General features: G+C 62.9%; 3 protein-coding genes across 24 annotated transcripts; 1 reads left to right on the forward strand and 2 right to left on the reverse strand.

The window, feature by feature from the left end:
* Positions 1–1,412: 1,412 nt before the first annotated feature.
* Positions 1,413–4,302, reverse strand: RASSF7 (Ras association domain family member 7). 11 transcript variants are annotated; one of them, XM_063630887.1, is made up of 6 exons: positions 4,221–4,302; positions 3,363–3,493; positions 2,480–3,177; positions 2,115–2,243; positions 1,954–2,036; positions 1,413–1,874 (listed from the first exon to the last, which is right to left on the reverse strand). In XM_063630887.1, the coding sequence occupies exons 2-6, from the start codon at positions 3,484–3,486 to the stop codon at positions 1,787–1,789; spliced, it is 1,122 nt and encodes a 373-aa protein (XP_063486957.1). In that variant the 5' UTR covers positions 3,487–3,493; positions 4,221–4,302; the 3' UTR covers positions 1,413–1,786. The 11 variants fall into 11 exon arrangements, with proteins under 11 accessions (XP_063486957.1, XP_055116063.1, XP_063486958.1 ...); XM_055260088.2 differs by having other exon boundaries at positions 3,778–4,284; XM_063630888.1 differs by lacking the exon at positions 1,954–2,036.
* On the forward strand, positions 4,121–10,836 carry LMNTD2 (lamin tail domain containing 2). Of its 6 annotated transcripts, none has more exons than XM_055260038.2 (13): positions 4,121–6,405; positions 6,478–6,648; positions 7,014–7,101; positions 7,220–7,543; positions 7,618–7,686; positions 7,771–7,859; positions 8,173–8,435; positions 8,682–8,778; positions 8,895–9,078; positions 9,155–9,274; positions 9,340–9,536; positions 9,767–9,965; positions 10,289–10,836. In XM_055260038.2, the coding sequence occupies exons 1-13, from the start codon at positions 6,218–6,220 to the stop codon at positions 10,418–10,420; spliced, it is 2,121 nt and encodes a 706-aa protein (XP_055116013.2). In that variant the 5' UTR covers positions 4,121–6,217; the 3' UTR covers positions 10,421–10,836. The 6 variants fall into 6 exon arrangements, with proteins under 6 accessions (XP_055116013.2, XP_055116019.2, XP_055116018.2 ...); XM_055260044.2 differs by having other exon boundaries at positions 9,913–9,965; XM_055260043.2 differs by having other exon boundaries at positions 7,220–7,375.
* Positions 10,468–26,749, reverse strand: LRRC56 (leucine rich repeat containing 56). Of its 7 annotated transcripts, none has more exons than XM_063630876.1 (14): positions 26,492–26,749; positions 25,244–25,570; positions 24,066–24,200; positions 22,931–23,118; positions 22,172–22,259; positions 19,255–19,315; positions 15,283–15,379; positions 15,009–15,209; positions 14,004–14,175; positions 13,481–13,657; positions 13,341–13,405; positions 13,076–13,218; positions 12,750–12,883; positions 10,468–11,437 (listed from the first exon to the last, which is right to left on the reverse strand). In XM_063630876.1, the coding sequence occupies exons 4-14, from the start codon at positions 23,105–23,107 to the stop codon at positions 11,124–11,126; spliced, it is 1,629 nt and encodes a 542-aa protein (XP_063486946.1). In that variant the 5' UTR covers positions 23,108–23,118; positions 24,066–24,200; positions 25,244–25,570; positions 26,492–26,749; the 3' UTR covers positions 10,468–11,123. The 7 variants fall into 7 exon arrangements, with proteins under 7 accessions (XP_063486946.1, XP_055116035.1, XP_063486950.1 ...); XM_055260060.2 differs by having other exon boundaries at positions 22,931–23,121; XM_063630880.1 differs by lacking the exon at positions 12,750–12,883 and adding an exon at positions 24,430–24,523 and having other exon boundaries at positions 22,931–23,121.
* Positions 26,750–26,917: the final 168 nt, after the last annotated feature.

Consider the following 26,917-nt stretch of genomic DNA (forward strand, 5'->3'; position numbering starts at 1 on the left):
CCCAAGACAATTCTTCCAATGTGGCCCAGGGAAGCCAAAAGATTGGACACCCCGATCTAGGGCATCCCTATCCTCTGCCTTCCCACGCGTGGCTGTACCCAGGTGTAGGGGTCCTCCACATTTTGCTCAACACAAAAGATCTCTTCTCCAACCCCAACCATGGGCCCTGGAGCTGGGAGTGTATGGCTGACCCTGAGGACCAGGAGAGGTGACAGCTAGCCCAAGGGCCCAGGCAGGGGCTGGGCTGTGGACACGATTTTTTTTTTTTATTTTGGAGACAAAGAGTCTTGCTCTGTCACCCAGGCTGGAGTGCAGTGGCGTGATCTTGGCTCACTGCAACCTCTGCCTCCCAGGTTCAAGTGATTCTCCTGTCTCAGCCTCCCAAGTAACTGGGATTATAGGTGCGTGCCACCATGCCCGGCTCTTTTTTTTTTTTTTTGACAGTCTTGCTCTGTAGCCCAGGCTGGAGTGCAGTGGCGGGATCTCGGCTCAATGCAAACTCCACCCCCCCACACACACCCCCCCCCCCCGTTCATGCCATTCTCCTGCCTCAGCCTCCCGAGTAGCTGGGACTACAGGCACCCTCCACCACGCCCGGCTAATTTTTTGTATTTTTAGTAGAGACGGGGTTTCACCGTGTTAGCCAGGATGGTCTCGATCTCCTAACCTCATGATCCGCCTGCCTTGGCCTCCCAATGTGCTGGGATTACAGGCATGAGCCACTGCGCCCAGCCAATTTTTTTGTATTTTTAGTAGAAATGGGGTTTCATCATGTTGGCCAGGCTGGTCTCAAACTCCTGACCTCAGGTGATCCGCCCGCCTCAGCTTCCTAAAGTGCTGGGATTACAGGCATGAGCCACCGTGCCCGGCCCCTGCCCTGATTTCAAAGCTGCAAGCTCAGAGCAGACATTTCACACCCACCTGGGGAGGAGGAGGCAGCCCCTGCCCACTGGTACCCATGCCCTGCCTGGGGTAGTGAAGCGGCCTGGGCCTGGCTGACCTGAGCCTGGGATCCACCCCCACAAGTTCTCAGTAAATCTGACGGGCGGGTCTAGCTTGTCCTGGCATCCTCAGTTCCTGCCGCTGGCGGGGCACAGGCAACATGACAGGGAGTCAGGTGGGAGGGGGTCCAGACAAACACCCGGGACAGTCAGGCCAGGCTGAACCAGCAGGCCCACCAGGCTGGGGCCCTCACAGGGGAGCCCCTGGGGTTAGGTGAGGCAGAGCAGATGGAATGTGAGCCCAAGAAGCCCCAGCCCTGGGCCCTACTAAGCACCCTGAGGGACCCTATTCTCAGATACTGCAGCTGTGGCGAGCCCCAGGTGTCTCAGGGTACTGCTCAGTGGCACTCCGTGAAGGCTCAAGTTCAAGACCTCAGACCCTGCCCAGTGCAGCCTCCGCACACACTCAAAGCCGCTTGGGGCAGTTTATTGAGGTTTTCACGTTGGGGAAGGGGAAGTGGCACACACAGGCTCTTGCCGTGTACACAAAGTGAAGGACCTCTCCCGAAGGCAAGCATGTGCCCACAGCTTGAGCACAGTCCATGCATCTCCCGTCCCCAACAGGCAGTCGTGGTCTTTGGGGCCTGGCAAGTTCCGAGCTGGCTACGCCCCATGCTTCTCCAGGGTGCTGGCAGACCTGGCAAGGACTAGGGCAGTCCCCCACTGCACCCCCAGCTCCTGAGGCCAAACCCAGGGCTCCCCACTGCGTGGCGGAGGAGCCCTCTGTGGCTGCCGACTCTCCTTTTGTGGTCCAGGCAGCTGGTCTTGCAGCCCTCACTAGGCTGTCACAGAGCCTGGGGCTGGGCTGCCAGAGGACACCACTCTGGGGCAGGAGCTGCTGCTACCTCCAGGAGTTCTGCGTCATGGGGGCCACTGCGGGAGGACACAGGCTGAGGTGGCTGCAGCCACAGGAGGGCCCGGTGCCCCAGGGGGATGTGGGGCACAGACATACCCTCGGGGCCTAGGCTGGGCACCAGCATGGGACTCAGGGGGGGTACCCAGGAGGGACTCCTCTCTGGCTGGAGGCGGAGGGCCCTGTGGGTTGGGAAGTCAGCTTGGAGTGGGGCTGGGCCAGGTCCTCACCTCCCAGCCTCCCCCCAGAACCACTCCGACCTGAGTGCCAGGAGGGCCCCTGTCAGGCCGTGGGGGCGGTGGCAGCGCAGCCCCGGTCTGCTGGATGAACTGCTGCAGGTTGCACTGACGGAGCTCCCGGTTCAGCTCCTCCAGCTCCTGAGCCTGAGCCTGGGGGCACATGGGACCCTCAGGAGGCACAGCCACTGGGCTCCACGGCCCTCGTATTCTGGAGGGAGCGCTGTCCCTGGTCGGGCCCTGTGACCCCCAAATCTGCCCATGTCATGGGTGGCGGAGTGACGGGCTCAGGTCCGCGGGCTCACCTGCCTCCCGAGTCGGACCCTGTGACCTCCGTATCTGCCCACGTCAGGGGTGGGGGAGTGACGGGATCAGGTCCCCAGGCTCACCTGCAAGGCTCGCTCTGCAGCCTCCAGGGCCCGGCTCACCAGAGCCAGGCTGCCCTGCACCTCCGCACTCTGCCGCTCTTGAATAGCCAGGTCGTTGCGCAGGCGCTCAGTGGCAGATGCCATAGGTGAGGGGGGCCCAGGGGCCTCCGCTGCCAGCTGCAGCTCAGCCTCCAGGGCACGGGCCTGAGCGTCCAGGGCCTGCAGCCGGGCGGCATGCTCAGCAGTGGCCGCACTTAGTGCCTGCAGGCGTGCCTGTCCCTCTCGCTCCCGGGCCTGCTCCCGGCGCAGCTCTTGCTCCCAGAAGGCCTCGTGGCCCAGCTCCTCAGCATTCCTCTGCACTCTGAGCTCCAGGCCCCGCAGGTCTGTGCAGCAGCCTGGTGTGGGTGTCACAGGGGCTGCAGGCCCAGGGGGTGAGAGGCTGGAGGCTGGCCCGGGGGTCGGTGTTTTGCGGGGCTCACAGCCCAGCGCAGCCCGTGGCTTTGCAGGGAGGCTGGCACGAATTGGGCAGCGTTCCGGGGGTGGACAGCTGTCTGAGGAGGGCCTCCCAGCCAGGCTGGGCCCTGTGCGCCTCAGGACAAACTGGACATCACTGGCGAACTGTCCGCAGGTGGCCTGGGCGCCCACTGGACACTCTTCTGGCAGCAGCTGCCGCTCCTTCTCCCTAAGCCGCTGCACAAGCACAAAGCGGCCAGTCTGGCCTGGGAGGAAGAGGAGAAGGTCAGCCTATGTCCCCCGACTCTCTGTCCACCTGGCTTGAGGAGTTGGGGAGGACAAAAAGGGTCAGCAACCAGCCCCACTCTCCTTGGGGGAGACCATGGGGCTGGACCACCAAGTCCCACTTCAGCTCTACCTGCCCGGCCTGCCTGACCCCGAGAGGACTCACCTATTGCTTGGGCTAGTGCGATGACCACTTCCTGGCAGGTGGTCTGCTCCGAGACCCCACAAACCACACGCTGGATGCCGTCCACCCACACCTTCAGCTCCATGGCCGCCAGCCCCAACAACATGCCTGTTCTGTGGGGAGGGCGCAGGCACAGGGTCAGGACCTGCCTACCCCTATCGCAGCCTGGTCCTCCTCTCCTCATTCTCCTGGTCTGCCCTAGAAACGGCTGGGCTGCCGCCCCTCCGCATGGGCCCCACCCTCCCGTGCCAGCCCCACCCGCCGGCCACACATTCCTGGGGTGGCGGCCCTCCGGAGCACGCATCCTCCCCCACTTCACCAGCTTCCTCTTGCCACGCTCGCACTCCCGGAACAAGGCGAATCATTAACCAGATCCAGGATTTCCTACCCGCCTCACCTGGCTCGGAGGACACTGCCCCCTCCCCGGGCGGCGCGGAGGCGCCCGCACGACAGGCCCCGCGGCCGCCGCCATGGGAACGCCCCACCCGACCTGCTCAGGCCGCAGAGGCGCTCGCGGTCGCGACCCAGACCTCGACCCTACAGATGGAGCGGACTCCGGGTCTGAGCAGCCCCTGCCAGCCCGGGGAGCCCCGCCGCTGCCGCCTAATCGCTGCGCTCGCCCCGAAGGTCCGGGTCCCCGCCGCAGGCACCGATGCCCGCGCCGCGACCCCAGCCTGGCGGGAGCCAGGGCGTCTCCGCTCCACAGGGCGGGCGCAGGTGCGGCACCGCCCCCGCCCTCCGTCCCGGCATCGCGGAAAACTCTCCCTAGTTAGGGTCGGCGTCCGGCCGGCTCGAGGCGCGCCCCGCGCTCAGAAGGCCCCGGCACCCGGCGCTGCTCACCTGGGCGCTCGCCAGCCTGGGGACCCGCTCAGGCGCCGCCGCAACCTGCCGCCCCCAGCGCCGCGGCGCGCCCCGGCCCCGCGCCCCCATTGGCCCGCGGTCCCCCACGCCCCGCCCCCAGCGCCCCTATTGGCTGTTCAGTGCGGGTGTTCCGCCCCCTCCCCCGCGCCCATTGGCTGTCTCTGTCACGCCCCTCCCCGACCCATTGGCTCGTCGCCGCGCCCCGCCCCCCAGGATACAGGTGTGGGCGGGTCGGAGGGAGGGGCCGAGCCGCGGTTCCCGCCCCCACCTCCCCACTACTGCGAACAACGCGGAAACGCGGTGGCTGCGGCCCAGGGGCAGGCGTCGGGGCAGGTGTCTGGCCCCGCTCCTGGGCCGACTTCCTCAGCAGCCTTCTAGTGTGGCTGGTTCCCGCCCAGGGAGGGTCTCTGGCTTGAGATCCCGCAACCCCCGCCTGCGTCCAGGGGCAGCGGGGCCAGCCCCTCCCCTCGCTTCCCGGGCCAGCCTTTGGGGCCTACCGCAGCGGCAGTAGCCTGGACGCGCAGGGGTCGCGGGGTCGTAGGGTCACCAGTCGCGGCGAGGGAGGTGGAGCCCTGCGGAGCTGGCGGGCGCAGAGCCCTGGTGCGGGAGGTGCCCGCTCAGGAGAAGGCCCGGACTCTGGCTGAGGCTCTCTCCGGCACCTTCCTGCCCCTTTTGGACCCAGTGCCAGGCCTTGCGCACAGTGAAGCTGGCTGGAAGCCGCTCCTCCACCCCCTACCCTACTGTCCCGCCCAGGGCCCCGCAGCCTCGCGGTCAGCTGTGTGGGCCATTGATTGCCTGTTCTGCCCAGCTCAGAAAGAGTTGTGGGCGTGGAAGGGCCTCCTGCCCGCCTGTCTCCTGTGCTCCGCTAGGGAGCCCTTACATAGCCGAAAGTTGCAGAGATGAAGGGTGAAGGCTGAAATGATTGGGTCTTGTGGGTCAGGTCTGGGACCTCGCTTTTCTTCTGGAGCAGAGGGAATACTTGTCATGGTAATGGGGTAGCCCAGAGGGTGTGGAGATGGCTGGGAAAGGTGAGGCTTCAGTTTGGGGGTCAGGTAGGTGAGTGCTTGTCACTAGTCAAAGGAGCTGTGGGCTGGGCCTGGCGGTGGAGGCAGGTGCCTGTAGTCTCAGCAATTCAGGAGGCGGAAGTGGGAGGATCACTTGAGCCCAGGAATTCGAGGTTACCGTGAGCTGTGATCACACTAAAGCATTCCAGCCTGGACAGCGGAGCAAGACCCTGTCTCTAAAGAATTAATTATTAATTTAAAAACAGGCTGTGGGCAGAGGTGTACTATTGCCAGTTAGCCTTTAGCACAGTCCCCAGCTTATCACTGTTACCTGTCTGCTTCCCCCACACACCCATGGCTATGCTGGGCTGGCTCACAGGCAGCAGTGCCCCCATATTTATCCCGCTGGCTGCCAGGCTAGGCAGGGGATTCTGGGGACTCCCTCAGGGTGTTGGCCACTAAGTGGTCCCCCCGTAAGCTGAGCAGTGGCTCAGCTTCTCACGCCTCCTCCAGGCTGGGCTGGCCCAGAACTCACCCAGGGGCCTGGTCTGGGGTCTCCCTGGAGGCTCCTGGTAACAAACAGCCCCGCCCCTTCTGGCTGCTGGTATCCATGGCAACGGTATAGAGCCCCTCCCTCTCAGGCCTGCTTGGAGGTCCGGCCTCAGGTGAGTGCTGGTCGGGCCTCAGGTAAGGCCCTGAGCTGGGGGGACAAGAGAGAGAAAGAGGGACACCACATCACAGGCAAAGGGCCAGCACCTGGGTGGCAGGGGGACACGCCAGGGACATGTGGGGTGGTGACCTGCTGCCCCAGCCTGGTCAGAAACACACGGGTGTGGACACCCACATGTGGGTCCCTTCAGAGAACGACACTCTGTGACTAGTGCCGCCTGGGCTGCTCCGCCCTGTGTGGCCACACGAGGCTCACACGGCAGATGGGCCCCCCACCCCTCCCAGCTCCGAAGAACATAGAGAATGGCCCCCATGTCTGGCCAGGGGGTTGAAGAAGCCGAGGAAGAGGCTCTCCTGTCCCCCACAAAGCGAGAGTCAGTCAGTGGTCACCTGGGACCTCCAGCAGGTGCACCTGCAGCCCCCGAGATTCCCACGTGCCTGCCAGACACCACGCCCCACCCCGCACCAGTGGGCTGCTCTGCCCACCCACAGTAAGGAGGGGAGGGAGGACTGGTGAGCCTCCCGGGCCAGGTGGCCAGGGGCCCGGCCTGAGTAAGCAGCAGAGCCTGCTGCTGCTGCAGGTTAGCTCTTGAGTCCCTGGACCCTCGCACGCTGCGGCTGCTGTGGAGGCAGCGAGAACTGGAGATCCAGGCCTTGCGGTGGGCCGTCCAGAATGGCCAGGACGCCCGGCTCTGCCACATCCTGGAGGAGGTGGCGGGGCTTCCACCCAAGAGGTCTGAAGCACAGTCCCCAGCCCAACCCAACCCCGCCCTGTCCTCGCCCGGACTCCTGGTTTCTGTCTGACACCAACCCCCACCGCTGAGTCAGATCCTTACCCTCATCCTTGCCCATGCTGATCCTCCACCCTGATCCTAAGTTAACACGCTATAGCCTCAACCCTAACCCTGCGCATGTGGATGGGTGCTAGACCCTTGCCCAGACCAGCCAGAGGCTGGCCGGCCCCAGCGGGGCTGTACTGTGTGCCATTGGGGCCAAGGTGACGGTGGAGCCCCTCCTTCTTCCCTCCTTCACCACTGACCTGACGTTAGGAACCCCTGCCTGAGCGGGGTGGGGGCTGCTGAGGTCACCCCTCCTCCAGGAGCTCCCACAGTCAGGAGAAACTCCTGCAGAACCAGGTCCAGAAGCTGACCCTGGAGTTGAAGGAACAGAAGGAGCGAGCCCAGTGGGTGAGGCAGGGGCACAGGGAGTGGGCAGGGTCCTGGTGTCGGGGAGCCAGGCTGGGGCTGGCCTAGGGGCCTCTTGCAGAAGACCCCCCACCACCACCCACGGGCCCTCTCGGAGCAGGAGAAGGAGCACCTGGAGGAGCGGCTGCTGCAGACCACCCGCACGCTCCAGGAGGTGGAGGCTGAGCTGCAGAACTTGCAGGAGTCCTGCCTCCTGCAGCTGGCCCGCTCCTCGTGGGTGGGCCGAATGCTAAGATCCCAGACTGGCAGTGTGGAGGTGAGCCTGTCCCCAAGCCCTCCTGCCCCAGGCTGCCCTCCCAGGCCTCCCCCTCTCATCGGGTGCCTCTGCTGGGGCGCCCTGACCTGCCTGGAAGCCTGGCCTGCTCAGGCTGTCTCTGGAACTCTGGGCTCCAGCAGGGAGGAATCAGGAGGCCTCAAAGCACAGGTGAGGTCAAAGAGGAGAGGTGCTGTGGGGGAGCACCCAGCCCCTGCCTACTGGCCTCTGGTCCCCTCTTGCAGGTAGTGACGGCAGAGACTCTGATGGACCCAAGTGACCTCTCTGAAGACATTCAGGCCCTCACTGGGGAGGTGAGCTAGGCCTCCCACGTGTGTGGTCTGGGATCTGGAGCCCTGCGGGAGGGGAGGACCACGTGCCCCTTGCTTCCTGGCCAGGGCTTTCGGCTGGAAGACGTGGACTGGAACAGCATTGCCCACCGGTACCCCAACCTCTTCACCAACATGGAGCCCAGCTCAAAGCAAAAGTAACTGCACAGAGCAGGGACTCCCCAGGGGCCAGAAGGGAGGGCTCACCTTGGCAAATGAAGACCCAGGACACTAAAGAACTATTTAGTGTCCCTGGATAAGTCCCTTAAACCTTCCAGTGCGCGTTCTCTGATCTGTAGAATGCGCTGGGGTTGAGGCGGCCATCACTGTCCTGCCATGAGCTGGGCCTGGGTACTGGGAGGCAAGAGGGGCTCTTGCCTTGTGAGGCTGCTGCACTGCCTTGTGAGGCTGGATGGGGGCAGGGCTGGGGTCTGGAGCTGGAGTGGCCATCAAGCAGAGCATGGTCCCCAGGCAGCCACGGCCCTGGCCACAGCTGGACACAGGGAGCTCAGAGTCCTCCAGAAGGCACTCCGAGCGGCATCATAAGACCGTGGAGTGGGGCTCCCTGCCCTGTCTGAACACCAGCAGCTCAGGGGGCACTGACTCCGACTCCAGCAGCTGCCGGCCGGGCCTGCCTTCCTTCGTGCAGGTGATAGGGCACCCACCCCAGGACCACCGCGCTTCCTCCGAGCAAGCGCTGGTGCAGGCCCGGAGCTCCAGCAGGGACTCAGAAGGTGCAGCGGGGCGGCTCTCCCCTGGTTACCCTTCACCCACCCTCCACCCCCTCAGAGCTGTGATCTCACTCAGAGCCCTGGAGGTCGTCCTCCAGCCCCCAAGGTCCAGCCACCTTTCCTGCCCCATCTGACCCTGGCCCTGCTTCTGGCCCCACCAGGCGCTGCAGGCCTGTTCTGGCCTCACAGGGAACATCCGGTGGGCACTCCATTCGAGGGTCCCCTCCCCAAAAGCGCTGCTCTCTCTAGATCTCCAGAAAACCCACTCACCCGGGCACGGCCAGCGGGTCCTGTCGCCCCAGCCCTGCACAGACCCCGACCACTGGAGCCCGGAACTCCTGCAGAGGTAAGGGGCGAGTGACCCAGGCCTCCAGCGCCCGGCTGGAGCTGGTTTCCGGGCGGGGCGCGCAGCTGTGCGGGTGGACTGGCCGCATCTCCTCACAGCGTCCCCTCCCGTCCCAGCCCGACAGGCCTGAAGATCGCGGCTGTGAGCTGCCGGGAGAAGTTCGTCCGCATCTTCAACGCATCGCAGGAGAGCACGGCCGACCTGAGCGGCATGGTGCTGAAGCAGCTGGTGCGCGGCTTCCCGGAGCGCCTGTACCGCTTCCCGCCGGGCACGCTGCTGGCCCCGCGGCACCACATCACGGTGCGCCCCGGCCCGGGAGCCCGGCCCCGACGGCCCGGCCCGGCCGCCCCTCACCCGCCGCTCCGCGCCCTTCCAGGTCTGGGGCGAGGCGACCCGCAGCGCCAAGAAGCCCCTGCGCGCGTCCTCGGGTCGGGAGCCGGTTCCCCGCCTCTCCAGCCGCGGCTGCGCGATGCTGCTCCTGAGTCCCAAGGGCGAGGTCGGTGCGGGCCCCCGGTGGGGCGGCCGGGGCTGGGGTGTGGGGGTGACTGACGCGCCCCGCAGGTCCTCAGTGAGCACCGGATCCCACGCCGCGAGACTCCGGCCCCGAGGGTCTTCGCCGACGGCACCGACTTGTCCATCGACCGCTTCCCGCTCCCTGAGGCCGGGCCCGGCGCCGACACCCGCAAGCCGCCGCGCCCACCTCAACCCCTGCGCAAAGGCCGGGTGCGGGAGCCCCGGGTCAGTCGCCAGAGACTAAGGTGAGGACCGCGGGTCCCTGGGATCTGGCCTCCCTCCCCCGGCCCCGCCCCAGCAGAAACGGTCCCTCGTATCCCCGCGCTAGCACGGCCCCCAACTTCCCCAGGCCCCGCCCCGGCCGCCCCCTAGTCCTCCAGTACGCCCCGCGGCCCCTGCCCCGCCCCAGGCGCGGAGCCCTCTAGGGCCGCCTTTCCCGGGCCGGCCGCCGCCCTCACGACCCTCGCCCCACCAGGACGCGGGGCCTGCTGCCCCCAATGAGCTCGGGGAAGCTCTTCCACGCGTGGGAGGGGCCCGCGCGGCCCGAGACCCCCGAGATCCCCGCGCTGCAGCACCTGCCAGCCATTCCGGGTGACCCCACCCTGCCATCGCCTCCCGCAGAGGCCGGGCTGGGCCTAGAGGACTGTCGGCTCCAGAAAGAGCACCGAGTTCGGGTGAGTGCGCGCTTGCGGGTGCGCCCCCTCCTCTCCCTCTCCGTCCCCCTCCTCCCCTCCCCCCTCCCTTTCTCCCGTCCCCGCCCCTCCCCTTTCCCCTCCCCCGTCCCCGCCCCTCCGCTCTCTTCCCCTCTCCTCTTTTTTCCCCTCCCCTCCCGTCTCCTCCCCGCGTCTCCCCCTCCTGTCAGGTCCCCTCCTCTCCCTTCCCTCTTCTCCCCTCTCCTCGTCCCCGCTCCTCCCCGTCCCTCCTCTCTCCTCCCCTCCCCTCCGCTCCCCTCCCGTCCCCGCCCCGCCCCGCGCGCCTCAGCCCCTGCGCCCCCCAGGTGTGCCGGAAGAGCGTGGACCGTAGCTGCCCCTTGGTGGCCCTGTCGGTGCAGAGCACGGCGGAGAGCAGATTCGGCTTCCGCTTCCTCAGCTGCCTGCCGGTCACCGCGGACACTTGCCGCGGCGCCTAGGGGCGGAGGAGCGGGGCCCGGACCGCGAGGGAGGGCGCGGGCGGGCGCCGGGGCTGGGCGGGCTGTGTCCGCTGCATCATTTATTGAACCAACGTGGCCTACAAAGTAAACCGCATTCTATACACCTGAGAGTTGAAAATGTCGCGCTTGGGTTCCGGGGCGTCCTGCGCCAAGAGGAGGGAACGGGCCGCCCTATCGCGGCGCGGGAACCCTACAGATCCCCCAGAGACGGGAGGCCTGGGCCGCACCCCCGGCGGCCTCAGGCGAGCAGCTGGGACCTTGGGCCACTGCGGCCTAGGAGGTGGCTCTTACCCTGGGGCCGGCAAGGGAGTGATGGACTCGCAGCTCCAGCGCCTGCCCCTCGGCCATGCCCAACTCTAGCAGGAGAGGCCTCTGACAGGCCTGCTCCGGGTGACCACCCCCCACCCCCGTGCCAGCCGGAAAGCCTGGCCCTGAGGAAGGGCTGGGGAGCGGCACCCTCCCTCCCCAGGCCAAACCCAGTTGGGGGCCTAAACTGGGTTCCAGCCTCTGCTGCCTCCCTGGCTGGTCCCAGTCCCCCACTCCCCTCCACCAAGAGGGTCCTCCCCAGGGCCAGGCACTCCTTCCACCCACCAATACACCCGCCCAGGTGTTCTGTGCTCTGTGACCACATATGTGGGCAATCGTGGCCCCAGCACAAGCAAGCTTGGCAGTGGGGGCTACATTAAGTGGGGACGGGGTTGGGGTGAGAGAGTTCAGCTGCCCTGGGAGGTCTGGCAGCTGCATCTGGTGCTGGCTTCGGGCCACAACGTCCCTGGGCTCGAGGGCTCAGGCCTGAGGCCACCTCCAGGGCTCTCAGGACAGGCACTGCAGCCACTCCATCACCCAGGCCAGGCCCCCAGCTGCCCAGGGCTCGGAGCCGACGCCCCCTGGACTGCAGGTCTGCCGACCAACGCGGGGAGCTGCTGCCAGAATGTGGTGGCCTTGAGTGCTTGGGAGGTGAAGGGACCAGGTGCTGGCTCGAGGTCCCGGAGGGCTCTAGAAAGCAAGCAGAATGATGGGAGGTCAGAAAGGCTGTCAGGGAAGGGAGTCACCCGGTGGGGAGGCCACAGCCCACCCATGGCCCTGCAGCCCTGAGGCAGTGGTCCAGGCTGGGGGTCCACATGCAGCAGCACCCCTGCACCCCACTTTCTGTGTTCCCAGCCCTGTGACCCCTGCCTCGCATGGGTGGACCCACCTCTGGGGCAGGCAAGGAGGCCACGAAGCCTGGCTCTGACTCTGGGTCATCTGTGTCCTGTCCCTGACAAGGAGACCGCAAGGCCTGGCTCTGGCCATCGGTCATCTATGTCCTGTCCCTGACAAGGAGACCATAAGGCCTGGCTCTGACCGTCGGTCATCTGTGACCTGAGAGCCTGTTCACTGGCTGACCGCCCCAGGCCAGTTCCCAAGCCTCTGATCCCCCAGCGCCCGCCTCCACTGGTGTCTGGAGCCCTGGCATGCCTTTGTCCTGACCCTGCCTCGAGGCCACTGCAGCTCCCCTCCTCCTGGCCGCCCTGCCTGCCCTCCCTCCACCCCTGCAGGTCACGGCCACTAGGTAACCAGCTGTTGACCCCTCTGTCTGCCCCCTCCACAGACACCCACCACCATATGGAAGGGCAGAGGCTTGGCCTGCCCTGTTCCCTGCCCATCCCAGCCCCCTTGACCAGGCTCCCGCACAGAAGAGGTCAGCTGCCCACTGTGGGGTCGCCCCTGCTTACAGTACCCCCTGCCCAGCCTGCCTGCCCGCTGAGGGAGGGTCTTCTCTGCCTTGCAGCTGTGATCACACTGAAGCCGGTGTCCTTCGCAAAGGGCACTGCATGGCTTAATTCTATTTCCCCGAGTGCACGTGCCATCTTCAGGGTGAAGCAGCAGCACCCTCCTGCCTTGGTCTCCCAGTGGGGCTGCTGGCCGCCTTTCCCCCCAGCCCCCGGCCTCATGCCTGTGCCCCTGAAAGGTGCCCAGTGGCCATGTTCTGCCTGCTGGTGCCCTGGGGTGGCTCCTTCTTTCTGTCCAGACCCCTCTGGACTGTTCATACCCCCTTTTGTGGAACGCCTCTCTTTCGTACAGCCTGGGTGGCCCACAAGGTCACAGGGCTTGGACCATGGCTTGGGAGGGGGAGGACTTGGGTTGGGCCTCCCTCGGTCATAAGCCACCCACCCCCAGAAGGGGGCCTCCCTGTCACAGTCCCTCTCAGAGCCCAGCTGAGGAAGCAGGGCCAGGCTGACACATCCGATCTGGGGTAAGGGCCCCCTATAGAGGTGGGGTGTTGGTCACTCCCAGGCACTGGGGGGCAGGCGGGCAGGCTCAGTACCTGAGGCCAGGCTTGGGGGGCTGGGGGGAGTCCTGGGCTCTGCCTGGTGCACTTGCTCTTCAGGGACCCTCCGTAGGCCCCAGGGGGCTACAGCCCCTTCCTGTTGGGACTCCAGGTGCCTATAGGGGAGGGGGCTAGGGTGGGGAGAGGAGGAGCAGCTCCAGCCCTGTCCCTTCTTGGAGTTGATCCCAAGTGCATGTGAGGATGTGAGGCTCAGGGATGGTCCACGAGACTTGGGACCAGTGATGACTCAGCCAAGGTAGCCCCAGCCCTGATCCCCCCATGGGACAGGACACACACAGTGGAAGGGCTGCAGGGACACCCACCGCACGCCACGTTCCCTCCAGGCCCTAAGCCCAGACAAGGCCAGGAAGTCAGAGCTGTCTGCAGGGTCAGGCTCTGGGGTGGAAGTGCTGGCGGCCAGATCTCCTGGCCTGTGTTGGGGCAGCTGCTCCGGGGGCTCCCTGGCCTGGGGAGGAAAAGGGACTGCTTTGGGGATTCTGGCCCTGGAATGGCGGCAGGGCAGGGCACTGTCAAGGCCGCAACTCTGGACACTGGTTCTCGTGGGGGGCTGGTCCCTGTGGGCTGTACCTGGCAGTGGTGCCTACGCTCCCGCAGGCCCTTGGTGGGGTTCCCACAGAGGACTTGGCCAGCACCTGCAAGAAACAGCATGGCTGGGCCTGGTTCGGGGCCAAGGGACTGCAGGGTCAGCTTTGGGGCAAGTGAGTTACCATGGGTGAGGCTGCTGGCGTTATCTTCTGGGGCCAGGTCCTCAGAAAGCAGGCCTTCGGGCAGGGGGCCCCCATGGACCAGCAGGGAGAAGGGCCAGGGCCTGGAAGCCCAGGGCTGCGTCTCAGGCAGGGACAGCTCGGGGTCAAGTCTCCGGATGGCGGCTCCACGGGGACAGTCTGCCCGAGGTTCAGAAGCAGAGGTCACCAAGGCCCCGCCCGAGAGCGCCCCCCAGACTCTGTCCACAGACCGGGGCCCCGATCCCCACGCTGCATGGCCTGAGGCTGGCCTCTGACGCTGCAGCCTTCCAGAGAGGCCCTCATCTTCAGACCTTCCTCTCCCTCTGTGGGCTGCTCAGAGACAGTGTCGGGGCCTGGGGCCAGGTGTGCACAGCTCTGGGGACCGGGGTCAAGGCTGGGGAAGGGCATGAGATGTGGCTGTCCGTTTCTGAGAGGCCTGGGGTGGGGGCCTCTTCCTGGGGAAGCTGGGGCTCGGCAGCAGGTCCTCCGGGCACAGCTGCCGTACCCAGCCAGGGGAGGCTGTTGCCCTTCTTGATGGCCTCCTTCACCGCAAGCCAGTCCTGGCTCAGCCGCGGGGGTGCTGGTGGGCCTGTGTGTGCGGCCGGCACTTCGTCCAGGACCTGCAGCTGGGGGATGAGCTTCCTCACCTCTGTCCTGTAGTTGTAGCCCCTGGGCACCTGCAGGGGGAGGGTGAGGGAGGGCAGGTCTGAGTCCAGTGGTTCCTTCCGGCCAGCTCTTTCCCTGGCTCCCTTGCCCAGACCCACTATGGGGCAGGGATGCTGCCTACCCTGCTGGGGTGGGCTTGGGTCACTCTCAGACCCCAGGGACTGAGGGACTGGGCTCTCACCTGCTCAGGATGTAGGACCCCACTCTCCAGACCCAAGGCCGGGTCCAGGGATGCCCTCTGGCCCATGGAGCTGCCCTCAGCTCAGGGCTCTGGCCCACGGAGCAGTAGCCACTGAGCACTGGTAGACGCTGACCTCAGCATGTGGCAGCACCAAGCAGCAGCTAATGAGGCTAGCACTGTGAGCTCAGGGCAGACGTGCCCTGTGCAGGGTCTGTGAGCTACCTCAGGGCCTGCACGCACAGGTGTGCCAGCTCTGAGCAGGGCACACAGAGCCCCGAGATACTGCATACCCCACATACTGTGGGGCCTGTGGGGCTGGAGGTGGCTCTGGACAGGGCGTACACGGGTGTGTGTGTGCACATCCGTGTACACGTGATTCTTTGTGTTTCCACGTGGCTTATGTGTGGACCTCACAGGCGCATATGTGGGTTAAGGGACATGGTGTGTGTGCAGGTGACCCTGTGGGATCTGGCAGGGCCGGCCCAGGAGGATGCCCTGGGAGCCGTCAGACTTCCAGTGACAGAGGAGGTGAACTCACGGTGAGCAGGCCATAGGGTGCAGGTGGACACAGAAGTACCTGGCCAGAGGAGGGGCCCCAGGGCTGGAGCCACAGGGAGCCTCTCCTGGCCATGCACATGCTGGCCGGGTGCCCAGGACACGCACCTTGTTGGTGGGGCCAGGGGCCGGCTGTAGGCACACCAGGTTGCCCTCCAGGGTGAGCATGGCCAGGCGTGGGCACAGCTGCAAGTAGCGCACCTGCCCCAGGTCCTCCACGCTGTTGCCCTCCAGGTCCAGCACCTCCAATTGCTCCAGCAGGCACAGCGGGCTCAGGTCCGAGATGTTGTTGTAGGAGGCGTAGAGTTCCTGGGCAGCGCGGGGCTCTGAGCCAGGACCCGGCCCAGCCCGGCCCTCCCCAGCCCAGGGTGCCCAGACTCACCTTAAGTGCTGGCAAAGAAGCGATGCCATCCAGGTCAGCGAGGCCACAGCGAGCCAGCCACAGCACCTGCAGGTGGCCCAGAGCCGTGCCCAGGTCCCTGCAGAAGGCAGGGTTTGGTGGTCGACGTGCCTAGCTCTGTGCTCAGCCACCACCTGCCTTTGGCTGCCTCCAGGGGTAGGGGCAGGTGTGACCGCCTATGTTGGCCTCTAGACTGAGGAAGGGGCTCTCTGCCTTGGCCTTCTGGCTCTGGTGTGGGTACAGTGTCCCCCACCTTCTCCCAGCCCTGGAAGGCCTGGCCTGGGGAGCTGCCCTCGTGACGGGTGGCTCAGCTGTGCCCGAGGAGCTGCCCTCATAGCGGGTGGCTCAGCCCTTTCCCTGGCAGGCTGCAGGCATCACCTTTCTCTTTCTAATTGTTCCCTCAATAGCGTTTGGGGCACTCGAATTTGGAGTAAGGGTCTGGAGTGCTGCCTGGGAGCCTGAGCCCCTGGACACCGATGTGGGGGGCTGACCCCGTGCTGAGCTGGCAGGTTTGGTGGGGACCAGCTGCTGGAGGTGGCGGTGGGTCAGGGCGGCTTGACGTGTGCAGGGACACGTTGCTTCCTGCCGGGCCTGCCCTGTCCCCACTATAGCCACACTGACTTCACCATGCGCTGTCGCCAGGGACCCTGCACCTGCCCTCTCAGCTGGGAGGCCGTCCCTTCAGCACCGCCACGCAGTCTCCGCACCTCTCCTTGTGAAAGGGCCACCTGAGCTCTCAGGCTTTCCCCGAGGAGCCACAGATGCCTCCTCCAGGGCCGGCTGATTTCTTCGGAAATCTTCTTTCTCTCCAGGTCACAGCACCCGTAGGCTGCGTCTCACCCGGGCTTCATTCCGCCCACTGCGTTTTCAGCTTCCTTCTGTGGACCCCAGGTGCATTCCCGGGGGCCCGTCCTTTGGCACCGTGGAGTCAGTGTCTATCCTCAGCCTACTGCCTTCAATGGCTTTTCCACTCCGCTCTGAATTGGCTGGGATTTGTGTCTAGTGATTTCTTCAAGAGCAGCTAATGGAAACCCCTTGACCTCTGACACTCACAGATGTTTGCTGGCTGTGAATTAGGCTGGGTGTCGGATTCTCAGTTCACGCCTCTTCCCAGGAGGCCGCGAAGCCTTTCGTTCCGGTGTCCACTGTGGTGACGCCGGAGGAGCACTTTGTTTTTTCTGTCCTTAAAAAACCACTTGAGGCCACGCATGGTGGCTCACGCCTGTAATCCCAGCACTTTGGGAGGCCGAGGCGGGCAGACCACAAGGTCAGGAGATCGAGACCATCCTGGCTAACACGGTGAAACCCCGTCTCTACTAAAAATACAAAAAAATTAGCCGGGCAAGGTGGCGGGCGCCTGTAGTCCCAGATACGTGAGAGGCTGAGGCAGGAGAACGGCGTGAACCCTGGGGGGCGGAGCCTGCAGTGAGCCGAGATCGCACCACTGCACTCCAGCCTGGATGAAAGAGCAAGACTCCTTCTCAAAAAAAAAAAAAAAAAAAAAAAAAAGTACAGCCATCTCCATTAGAATATCATTTACTCTTGTATTAGGGGCACTTTTTTTGTTCTGTTTTTGTTTTGTTACGGTTTTTCGAGACGGAGTCTCGCTCTGTCGCCCAGGCTGGAGGGCAGTGGCACGATCTCAGCTCACTGCAACCTCCACCTCCCAGGTCCGAGTGATTCTCATGCCTCAGCCTCCCGTGTAGCTGGCATTACAGGCGTGCACCACCAAGCCTAAGCCCAGCTAATTTTTTTTTTTTTTTTTTTTTTTTTGAGATGGAGTTTTGCTCTTGTTGCCTAGGCTGGAGTGCAATGGCACAATCTTGGCTCACTGCAACCTCCACCTCCTGGGTTCCAGCGATTCTCCTGCCTCTGCCTCCTGTGTAGCTGGGATTACAAGCGCACACCACCATGCCTGGCTATTTTTTTTTTTTTTTTGTATTTTTAGTAGAGATGGGTTTTCACCACGTTAGCCAGGCAGATCTTGAACTCCTGACCTCAAGTGATCCGCCTGCCTTGGCCTCCCAAAGTGTTGGGATTACAGGCGTGAGCCACCGTGCCTGGCTGGGAGACATGTTTCTACAAAGTCCATTATCCAAACCCATCCTAGTTTCTCGTTCACGGTGTTGTCTGGGTGCCTGCTGCAGGCCTGACTTCATGTCCAGGCCCCTCTCTGTTCCAGTTCTGTGGGCTGCCCCACTGTGTCTTTGACCCTAAAGTGTTTTCCAACTTTCTTCCATTTCCAGATCTTCATGTATTTTTTTTTTTTTTTTTTTTTGAGACAGAGTCTCGATCTGTCGCCCAGGCTGGAGTGCAGTGGGGAGATCGCGGCTCACTGCAAGCTCCGCCTCCCAGGTTCACACCATTCTCCTGCCTCAGCCTCCTGAGTATCTGGGACTACAGGCGCCCACCACCTGGCTAATTTTTTGTATTTTTAGTAGAGACGGGGTTTCACCGTGTTAGCCAGGATGGTCTTGATCTCCTGACCTCATGATCCGCCCACCTTGGCCTCCCAAAGTACTGGGATTACAGGCGTGAGCCACTGTGTCCAGCCTACCTTATTTTTTTGAGGCAGAGTTTCGCTCTGTTGCCCCGGCTGGAGTACAGTGGTGCGATCTCGGCTCACTGCAGCATCTGCCTCCCGGCTCACTGCAGCGATTCTCCTGCCTCAGCCTCCCGAGCAGCTGGGATTACAGGCATGCACCACCATGCACGGCTAATTTTGTATTTTTAGTAGAGATGGGGTTTCTCCATGTTGGCCAGGCTGGTCTTGAACTCCTGACCTCAGGTGATCTGCCCACCTCGGCCTTCCAAAATTCTGGGATTACAGGCATGAGACACCGCGCCCGGCCCATTTTGATATTTGTTTTGATAAACAGAAGCACAAATAAGGAAAATCAAGAAAACATTCAAAGAGAGGTTGCTTAATGAATACCCTTATCCTCATCTGGAAATAACTAGATGTGGCCCTTGGAGCCCAATTCACACACCTGGAGAATGTTCTAGAATTCTTCCTGGAATTCCCCTGCCTTATGCTGCTGGGAACAGGCTACATAAAACCAGCAGCGTTTTCACAAAACCCACTTTGCCCAAACCCCCAGAATAAAGTCGGATGTTCCTTCAGCCTTGTTCTTTCCCTTCCAATGACGTGAGAGCCGCCGACGTCTTCAGCTCCGAATGTTGTGAGTTGCTGTGGGGTACGGAGCTTCCTGTGCCTCTCCTGGGGGCTGGTCCGGGTTCTGTACACAGGTTCTGGCTGGAGCTTCTCCCGGGGGCTGCCATCTGGTCTGGGTTCTATGCGCAGGTTCTGGCTGGTGGTTGCTGTTCTTGCCCAAACCCCAAGCTCGTGGCCTCATGGTGCAGCCAAAGTCCTGGGCTGCAATGAGCGGTGCAGGGGCCAGAAGGCCCCCAATCCTTGGCTGGCTTTGGGGTGTTCACCAGGGACACCTCATGGTGGGAGCTCTGGGCCCAGGTCAGGGGCACCTTTGTGGAGTTTGCTGGCCACACGACCTGGCATGACTGCCTTGACCTTGGCCCCAGCTCTAAGTGAGGTGGTACCTGCAGCAGGGGCTCCCACCCATTGCAGACACAAGAGCTCCATGTGTAGGGGTCACGCGGCAAGGGGGGTACATCCGGGCTGAGCCAGAGGCCACAGGGCATAGGTAGGACCCCCAGGAGTCAGGCTGGCCCAGGACCTCGTCCTTTCAACAAAGACCCTCTCAGAGACCCCATCACACCTGCCTGAATGTCCCAGGCTCCCCCCACCTGCCCATCCACCCTCCACAGGGTCACGCGGGGTCAGGCAGCCAGCAGGATGCAGCTCTCTAGACCCCTGGGTCCCTGGTTCCAGCCCAAGTCCCCCCACTCCCACCAAGTTCTCCCCTCATCCCTGCAGGGCCTGTCCCACGGGACCCCCTCATGGCAGGGCCCAGCCCACCCCCGTCAGGCGCTCACCTCAGGGAGCCCAGGTGGCTGCCGTTCAGCTTCAGTTGGTCCAGGTTGGGCAGGTGCACCCCTGTAGGGCCGCAGGAGAAGGAGGTTGGCCCGGCTCCTCACCCCTGCACACCTCTGCACCCTCCTTCACCCCGAGGCATCAGCACCCCCTGGCCCCTCACTGTTCGTGGGCCAGCCTCACAAGCCTCTCTCCACACCACAGGAGGGGTTGCGTGGTACCCAGGAGCTGCTCCAGGGCTGCGGGCTCCTCTGGCCACCAAAGGGGTCTGCTGATTCTATGGGGCCTGGTAGAGGGTCTGGCTCAGTGGCCCTGAGCTCCCAAAGCCTCATGGCTCCACGCCCCTCGTCTGTAGCCGGCCTGAATGCAGCACAGCATGGAGGGGTGTCTACACAGCAGGGAAGCTCAGACCATTGTCCCTGGACTGCAAGAGGCCACTGGGCTCCAAGAGTTGGCTCAGAGAACTGGGGCCAGGCTGGCGTGGCTGGGTGGTGCTCCCTTGGCTCAAAATCTGAGCCCTACCCCCAAGCTGCCTCCACACCCCTCCCCTGGCATCTCAGACCGTCATGCACAGTCGCACGCACAACACAGGACCAGATCACTGCACGCCCCAGCCTGTGTTTCTGCACAGCCCGAGGCCCCAGGAAAAGGCTCTGCATTCGGAGTCTTTTGTAGGATGGGGCATATGCCCCTGTGAGGCAGACAGAATCCCTGCATCGTGAGAAGGGCTGCTGAGTGGCTGGGCGTGGTGGCTCACGCCTGTAATCCCGGCACTTTGGGAGGCCGAGGTGGGTGGATCACGAGGTCAGTAGATCGAGACCATCCTGGCTAACACGGTGAAACCCCATCTCTACTAAAAATACAAAAAAATTAGCCGGGCATGGTGGCGGCGCCTGTAGTCCTAGCTACTCGGGAGGCTGAGGCAGGAGAATGGCGTGAACCCGGGAGGCGGAGCTTGCAGTGAGCCGAGATCGCGCCACTGCACTCCAGCCTGGGCAACAGAGCGAGACTCTGTCTCAAAAAAAAATAAAAGAAGGGGTGCAGAGTGTGTGGGCAGAGGCACTCCAAGACCATGCCTGTGGGAAGGGCTGGAGTTGGTGCAGATGGCCGCGGGTTAGCCACACACAGTGGTCAGGGACTTCACAGGCCATTGCAAAACAAAACAAGACCAACCGAGATGGGCCTGTTTCACCTCAGTCGGTCGGAGAAATGCAGACAACCAGCGATCCTCGGTGGGAAGACGCTTCCCTGCTCTAAAGGTCACTGTGGGGCCGGGCGCGGTGGCTCACGCCTATAATCTCAGCATTTTGGGAGGCTGAGGCAGGTGGATCACCTGAGGTCAGGAGTTCAAGACCAGCCTGGCCAACATGGTGACACCCCATCTCTACTAAAAATACAAAAATTACTCAGGCGTGGTGGCGCACACCTGTAATCCCAGCTACTCCGGAGGCTGAGGCAGGAGAATTGCTTGAATCCAAGAGGTGGAGGTTGCAGTGAGCCAAGATTGCACCACTGCACTCCAGCCTGGACAACAAGAGAGAGACTCTGTCTTAAAAAAAAAAAAAACAAACAACAGGCCAGGTGCCTGTAATCCTGTAATCCCAGCACTTTGAGAGGCTGAGGAGGGTGCATCACTTGAGGTCAGGAGTTCGAGACCAGCCTGGCCAACATGGCGAAACCCCATCTCTACTAAAAATACACAAATCAGCTGGGCATGGTGGTGCACACCTGTAATCCCAGCTACTTGGGAGGCTGAGGTAGGAAAATTCAACCTGGGAGGCAGAGGTTGCAGTGAGCTGAGATCGCGCCACTGCACTCCAGCCTGGGCGACACAGCGAGACTCCGTCTCAAAAAAAAAAAAGTCACTGTTGGGACAGCTGGTGACATTTGAATATGGTCTTTAGCATGGCTAAGAGTCGTATACAGATGTAATTCCTGACTTTGGCCATCGTGCTGCATTTAAGGGAATGTCCTCCCTCTCAGGAAATACACACTGAAGTGTCAGTAGATAAAGGGGTGTTGCATGTCCAACTCTCAACTAGTTCAGGAAAAAGAACAGCGGCCTGATGTGCTGTGCACCGATGGAAGGGAGCAGTGGTGAGCACCACCACGAACACGGCGAAGGAGAAGGAATCTGGTGGGGGGCGGGGAGGGAGGGTTTTTTTTTTTTTTTTGCGACAGGGTCTTGCTCTGTCACTCAGTCTGGAGTACAGCTGTGCAATCTCAGCTCACTGTGGCTTGACCTCCCAGCCTCTTATGAGTAGCTGTGACTACAGGTGCCATCATGCCTGTCTAATTTTTTATTTTTAGACACAGGGGTTTTGCTATGTTGCCCAGGCTGATCTCAAACTCCTGGGCTCAAGTGATCCATCCGCCTTGGCCTCCCACGGTGCTGGGATTACAGGTGTGGCCCCTGTGCCTGGCTGAGGTTATTTGGAGATGAGTTTCAGGAGACACCAAGTGGCACTTGGCACCATTTCGGCCTTTGTTCCTCTGTGATGCTGGCGTGGGTGTGTGGAGCACTGAGGGTGCTGGGAGCACTGAGCGTGCTGGGGGTACTGGCGTGGGTGTATGGAGTACTGAGCGTGTTGGGGGTACTGGCATGGGTGTGTGGGGTACTGAGCATGCTGGGGGTACTGGCGTGGGTGTGTGGGGTACTGAGCGTGCTGGGGTACTGGTGTGGGTGTGTGGGGTACTGAGCGTGCTGGGGGTACTGGTGTGGTGTGCGGAGTGCTGAGTGCATTGCCCTCTGCCTGTACCTGACACAGACCTCAGGTCAGAGGCCAACCCTAAGGAAGCTGATATGCGGCCCAAGAGGTAAGGACAGCTTTGTTGTCATAACCAGGAAACGTATGTTGTTTACAGGGAGGCCTGGCTGTGGCCGTGGCCGTGGCCATGGCTGGGTGGGAAGAGGCTCACCAAAGTTCCCCAGGCTGCCCTCACGAGTGTCCACACACATCTCCAGCGCCCTCACCAGCCGAAGGTCATCCACCCGGGCCAGGGCCTGCTGTAGAAACCAACTGGGGGTCAGCGCTGGTCCTGGCCCTCCCCGCTCTAGTTCCATCCTTGCTTCTGGCTGCAGGACTCTGGGGCTCCCGCTGGAGCAGGCACCGACGTTTCCCTGCCGTGGCCATGTTGGCCCTGGCCTGGGTGGTGGGATGGGAGTGGACGTGACAGGAGCAGAGCTTGTGCTGCACTTGGCTGGGGGGTCATTGCCAGAGAAGGACCTGCCCTGGGGGCTGCCCATCTCCAGAGAGACTCGCAGGGCAGACACACCACACCCGGCACCCAGAGCCCGGACCGCGCCTGGCCCTGCCCTGAGCTTTGAGCTATCTGGTCTCCCGCTTGAGTGAAGGACCCCCCTCTTTGGTTGGAGGATAATGGATGCTCAGCCCCTACTTGTGGGTTCTGGCCTGGCTCAGTCCTGTGACCCAAATTCCTGGGGAGGTCAGTGTCACCAAGCACCTGGTATTGCTGGTGTTTTGGGGCCTGGTAGGGGTCCCAAGGGCAGAGTGGGCGGAGCAGACCCAGCTGCAGGGGCTAGGCTGAGGCCAACCATCAGCAGGCAAGACCAGCAGGAGGGGGACAGAGGGCAGGCTGGACCATCAGCAGGAAGGAGCCCTGGGATGTCACCCCACGCAGGCCTCTGTGGCCACAGCCCCCAGCACCCACACTCACCAGCCGGGCACGGGACAGGTACTGTTCCACCAGCTGCTCTCCAAGGCTGTCCCTCTGGCTGCCAGGGCTCTTGCTCTGTGGGCAGGGGTTGTGCAGACCTCGCCAGCTCAGCTCCCGAACCCGGATACTGGAGGTGCTCGGCCGAGGCCCACAGGATCTGTCCCAGCCTGGGTCCATTCACATGTAACCTGCTGACAGAGGCACAGCGCAAAGCTCCAAGCTGCTGCTCCTCCTCCTCTGTAGCCCGGCTGACACCCTGGCCCAGCCCTCAACCCTCTGCCCCCCCCACAGCAAGCCCTTGGCACCCACCCCCACCCCGAGCCTAGAGAAGGCTCCTAGCTTGGCTGGGCCTCATGGGGCCCTCGTCTGCTTAGTTTCAGCCTGGAGGGTCTCACACTCCCCTCCCCCAGCCTTGGCTCCACCCCCTCTGCTTCATAGGACACCCTCCCTGTGTTTCTGCCCATCCTCAGGGTCCATGCAGGGAGTGCTGGCTCCAGGCCTCTCCACCTGAGGCCCACGAGGGCTGTGAGCCTGGGGTGCCGGGCCAGCTGCCTGTGGCTGTGGGGTTCCCGGCGCTGCCTCAAGCTGTGGGCTATGGGTCCTTCTCCACCTGATAGTCTCTGAGCCTGGGGTCCAGGATCAAGTCCCAGGCCTTCCCCTACCCCACCGCTGTGCTAGCCGAGCCCCTTCACCTGCAGGCAGCCACCTTCTCCTGCTGTGGGTCAAACAACCAGGCAAGGAGGCGGCATGTGCCCTCAGGCAGTACCTGCAAGAGTCAGGGTGGCTTCCTGGCCAGGTTACTGTGCCCACGGGAACCTGGAATGGGCCAGGCTGAGGTCACAGCACCTAGAGGTGAGCAGGTCAGCCCAGGATCTGACTATCCATGGGCCCAGCTGGCGAGGAGGAAGACAGTCAGGTGTGTGACCGATGCTGGGGTACCTCTGGGTCCCCTAACGCAATGCCTGCTGCTCATCCCAATCCCACTTCCCTCCTTCTCCACAGGGGTCCTCTCTTGCACCCTGTTCTTCCTGAGCCCCTCCCCAGGCCTCTGAGGGTATTGGCCCAGTGTGTCCCTCTCTTACACCCCATTCTTCCTAAGCCCAGTGTGTCCCTCGACCACCTGCACCAGGCTTACCTGGTGTTGCCCCTTAAAGATGCAAACGTCAGGCCGGGCGCGGTGGCTCACGCTTGTAATCCCAGCACTTTGGGAGGCCGAGGCGGGCGGATCATGAGGTCAGGAGATCGAGACCACGGTGAAACCCCGTCTCTACTAAAAATACAAAAAATTAGCCGGGCGTGGTGGCGGGCGCCTGTAGTCCCAGCTACTCGGAGAGGCTGAGGCAGGAGAATGGCGTGAACCCAGGAGGCGGAGCTTGCAGTGAGCCGAGATTGCGCCACTGCACTCCAGCCTGGGCGACAGAGCGAGACTCCGTCTCAAAAAAAAAAAAAAGAAAAAAAAAAAAAAAGATGCAAACGTCTGGCTGGGCGCGGTGGCTCACCTGTAATCCCAGCACTTTGGGAGGCTGAGGCGGGCAGATCACGAGGTCAGGAGATTGAGACCATCCTGGCTAACACGGTGAAACCCTGTCTCTACTAAAAATACACAAAAAAGAAAAAAATAAGCTGGCTTGGTGGCAGGTGCCTGTAGTCCCAGCTACTCGGGAGGCTGAGGCAGGAGAATGCCGTGAACCAGGGAGGCGGAGCTTACAGTGAGACGAGATCGCGCCACTGTCCTCCAGCCTGGGCAACAGAGTGAGACTCTGTCTCAAAAAAAAAAAAAAAAAAAAAAAAGGCTGGGTGCGGTGGCTCACGCCTGTAATCCCAGCACTTTGGGAGGCCGAGGTGGGCGGATCACAAGATCAGGAGATCGAGACCATTCTGGCTAACACGGTGAAACCCCGTCTCCACTAAAGATACAAAAAACATAGTTAGCCGGGCATGGTGGCGGGTGCCTGTAGTCTCAGCTACTTGGGAGGCTGAGGCTGGGAAATGGCGTGAACCTGGGAAGCGGAGATTGCAGTGAGCCGAGATGGCGCCACTGCACTCCAGCCTGGGCGACAGAAAGACTCTGTCTCAAAAAACAAACAAACAAACAAACAAACAAAGATGCAGACATCTGCCTCGGCCCCAGACCCTGGAATCATGAGCTCCAGGGGTGGAGTGAGAAGTGTGCTCAGAGCATCCAGTGTCCTCCTCCCTTCTTCCGTCTTCAGTCTGGACCTGGACTGATCCCCTGACTGCACTCCCCACCCAGCCTTCCCAGATTTATCTTCCTGATGAGACGCATTCCCTTCAGAGCCCTGTGTGTCTTACTACGTGTTCGGTTGAGGGCCTGCTTCGCCCCAGAGCTGTGGCCTGTACGTGGCCTGCGTGCTCCTCTGCTGTCCACAGTCGCAGGAGGGGATGCTCAAATATTTGTCGAAGGAATCCGTGAACAGGCAGATGCACATGTAGCCACCTAGAATGTTCTGGCCGTGGCTTTTATCTGTTGACCACGTGTGGACATTGAAGATGCATACTCTCCACCCCGTCTAGAGCTGCCCCTGCACCAGGCGAGTTGGCCAGCCGTTCACAGAGGTGGTGGGCGGGAGTGTTGGAGCAGGGCAGCGGCTCAGACTCCGGGTGCCTCCGTGGCCTGGTCTGGAAGGTGACCATGCACCAAGGATCAAAGAAGTGAAGCCCAAAGCAGAATCTCACAGAGTTTCCCACCAGAACCTCCCCCATTGCCTGCCTTTCTCCAGCCAGTGCAAGGCCCCAGGCCTCACAGCAGGACCCCAACACTGCATCTCCCCAAAGACTTGGCCATCTCCATCCCAGGCCTGCCAGCCTCGAGCCTCATGGAGGGCGTGAGCTGGCAGGGTTAACGGGCAGCCCCTGGACACCTATGGGTGACACTAAGGGCTGAGTCAGCTACCCTTGTCTCCTCTGTGCCCAAGAGCCCCGAACATCAGACTGGTCTGAGCCCCAAGGCCTGGGGGTGCAAGGACCAGGAGTTGGAGGCTGTGGGGTCCAAAGCCCCCACTGGACTCCCACCTCAGACACTGCACCTGGTGTTCTCACCCAGGCCCGAACCCATCCGCACACTTCACGGCCCTGCAACACCCTGTGTCCCCTCTGTGAGCCCCCCATGCTCCTCAAATCGGAAACTGGGAGGCCTGTCTCCACACCCCAACTAGTGCCATTCCCTGGTGGGAAGCCATCACCTCTGGGTCCCCTGTTGCCCTCGCCCCTTCACCATGGGGGCTCGGAAGGCAGAGCCCGCTCCCCTCCTGAGCCCCACCCTGGAACCCCGAGCACCCTGGTCCTTGCCTATGAGTTTCCCTCGGGGCAGGGCTTGGGGCCCCTCCTGTCTCCTGACAGGGAGCCCTTTCAGTGCAGGGCCAGGGGGTGGTGGAGGCAAGGGTCCCCAGGGGACCAGATCTGACGTGCGGGGCCATCACTGGGTCCCCACTGGCTGTGCTGCTTCGTTCCCGCGCCCACGCCTCGGCGCAGGCTCCCTCCTGGCACCGGGCATAGGGCGAGGCTTGCTGCTCCCACCCCAAGGGTGCGCTCAGCTCTCACCTAAGGGCTCAGCCCAGGTGTCCGGCCCTGGCAGCTTGGCCCTGGGCGCCCTCCGCCTCCAGGCGCTGTCTCCTACTCCAGGCTGTTCTTCCGGCCGTGGGGTTGCGGCCTCGGCGCCATGGCGACGGGAGCCAGGCCTCATTTGAATACGCAAATATTTATAAGTCGCAGGAGGCTCGGGTTCCGCGGGGCTGAGCCACGCCCCTTAGTAACGGTCGCTAGGGTGGGGCCACGTGGGCTGGCACGTGCGTGGGCGCCCCTGCTGGGGGCGATCCTGGGGGAGGTGACGCGCCACCAACTCGGGTGGGCGCAGGCGCGTCAGGTGCCAGCTTCCTGCGGCTCCGTGCCCGGGCCGTCGCGGTACACGTGTCGCGTTTCCTTGCGATTCCGGCGCTTCCCACGCGGGGCGGGTAAAGGCGGTCTCTG

This window comes from Symphalangus syndactylus, chromosome 21 (genome assembly GCF_028878055.3).
Source record: "Symphalangus syndactylus isolate Jambi chromosome 21, NHGRI_mSymSyn1-v2.1_pri, whole genome shotgun sequence".
Lineage (NCBI taxonomy): Eukaryota > Metazoa > Chordata > Mammalia > Primates > Hylobatidae > Symphalangus > Symphalangus syndactylus.

Coding starts and splice junctions, on each gene's coding strand:
- RASSF7 (XM_055260082.2), bottom strand. CDS start 3,684: ATGCGTGCTCCGGAGGGCCGCCACCCCAGGAATGTGTGGCCGGCGGGT. Junction 2,244..2,479: donor CTGCAGAGCGAGCCTTGCAG/GTGAGCCTGGGG, acceptor ATGTGCCCCCAG/GCTCAGGCTCAGGAGCTGGA. Junction 2,037..2,114: donor GGGGCCCTCCTGGCACTCAG/GTCGGAGTGGTT, acceptor CCCAACCCACAG/GGCCCTCCGCCTCCAGCCAG.
- LMNTD2 (XM_055260038.2), top strand. CDS start 6,218: ATGGCCCCCATGTCTGGCCAGGGGGTTGAAGAAGCCGAGGAAGAGGCT. Junction 7,102..7,219: donor AGAAGGAGCGAGCCCAGTGG/GTGAGGCAGGGG, acceptor CTCTCGGAGCAG/GAGAAGGAGCACCTGGAGGA. Junction 7,687..7,770: donor TTCAGGCCCTCACTGGGGAG/GTGAGCTAGGCC, acceptor CTTCCTGGCCAG/GGCTTTCGGCTGGAAGACGT.
- LRRC56 (XM_063630876.1), bottom strand. CDS start 23,107: ATGGACCCAGGCTGGGACAGATCCTGTGGGCCTCGGCCGAGCACCTCC. Junction 22,260..22,930: donor ACCTGTCCCGTGCCCGGCTG/GTGAGTGTGGGT, acceptor TGGTTTCTACAG/CAGGCCCTGGCCCGGGTGGA. Junction 15,210..15,282: donor CTTCTTTGCCAGCACTTAAG/GTGAGTCTGGGC, acceptor CGCGCTGCCCAG/GAACTCTACGCCTCCTACAA.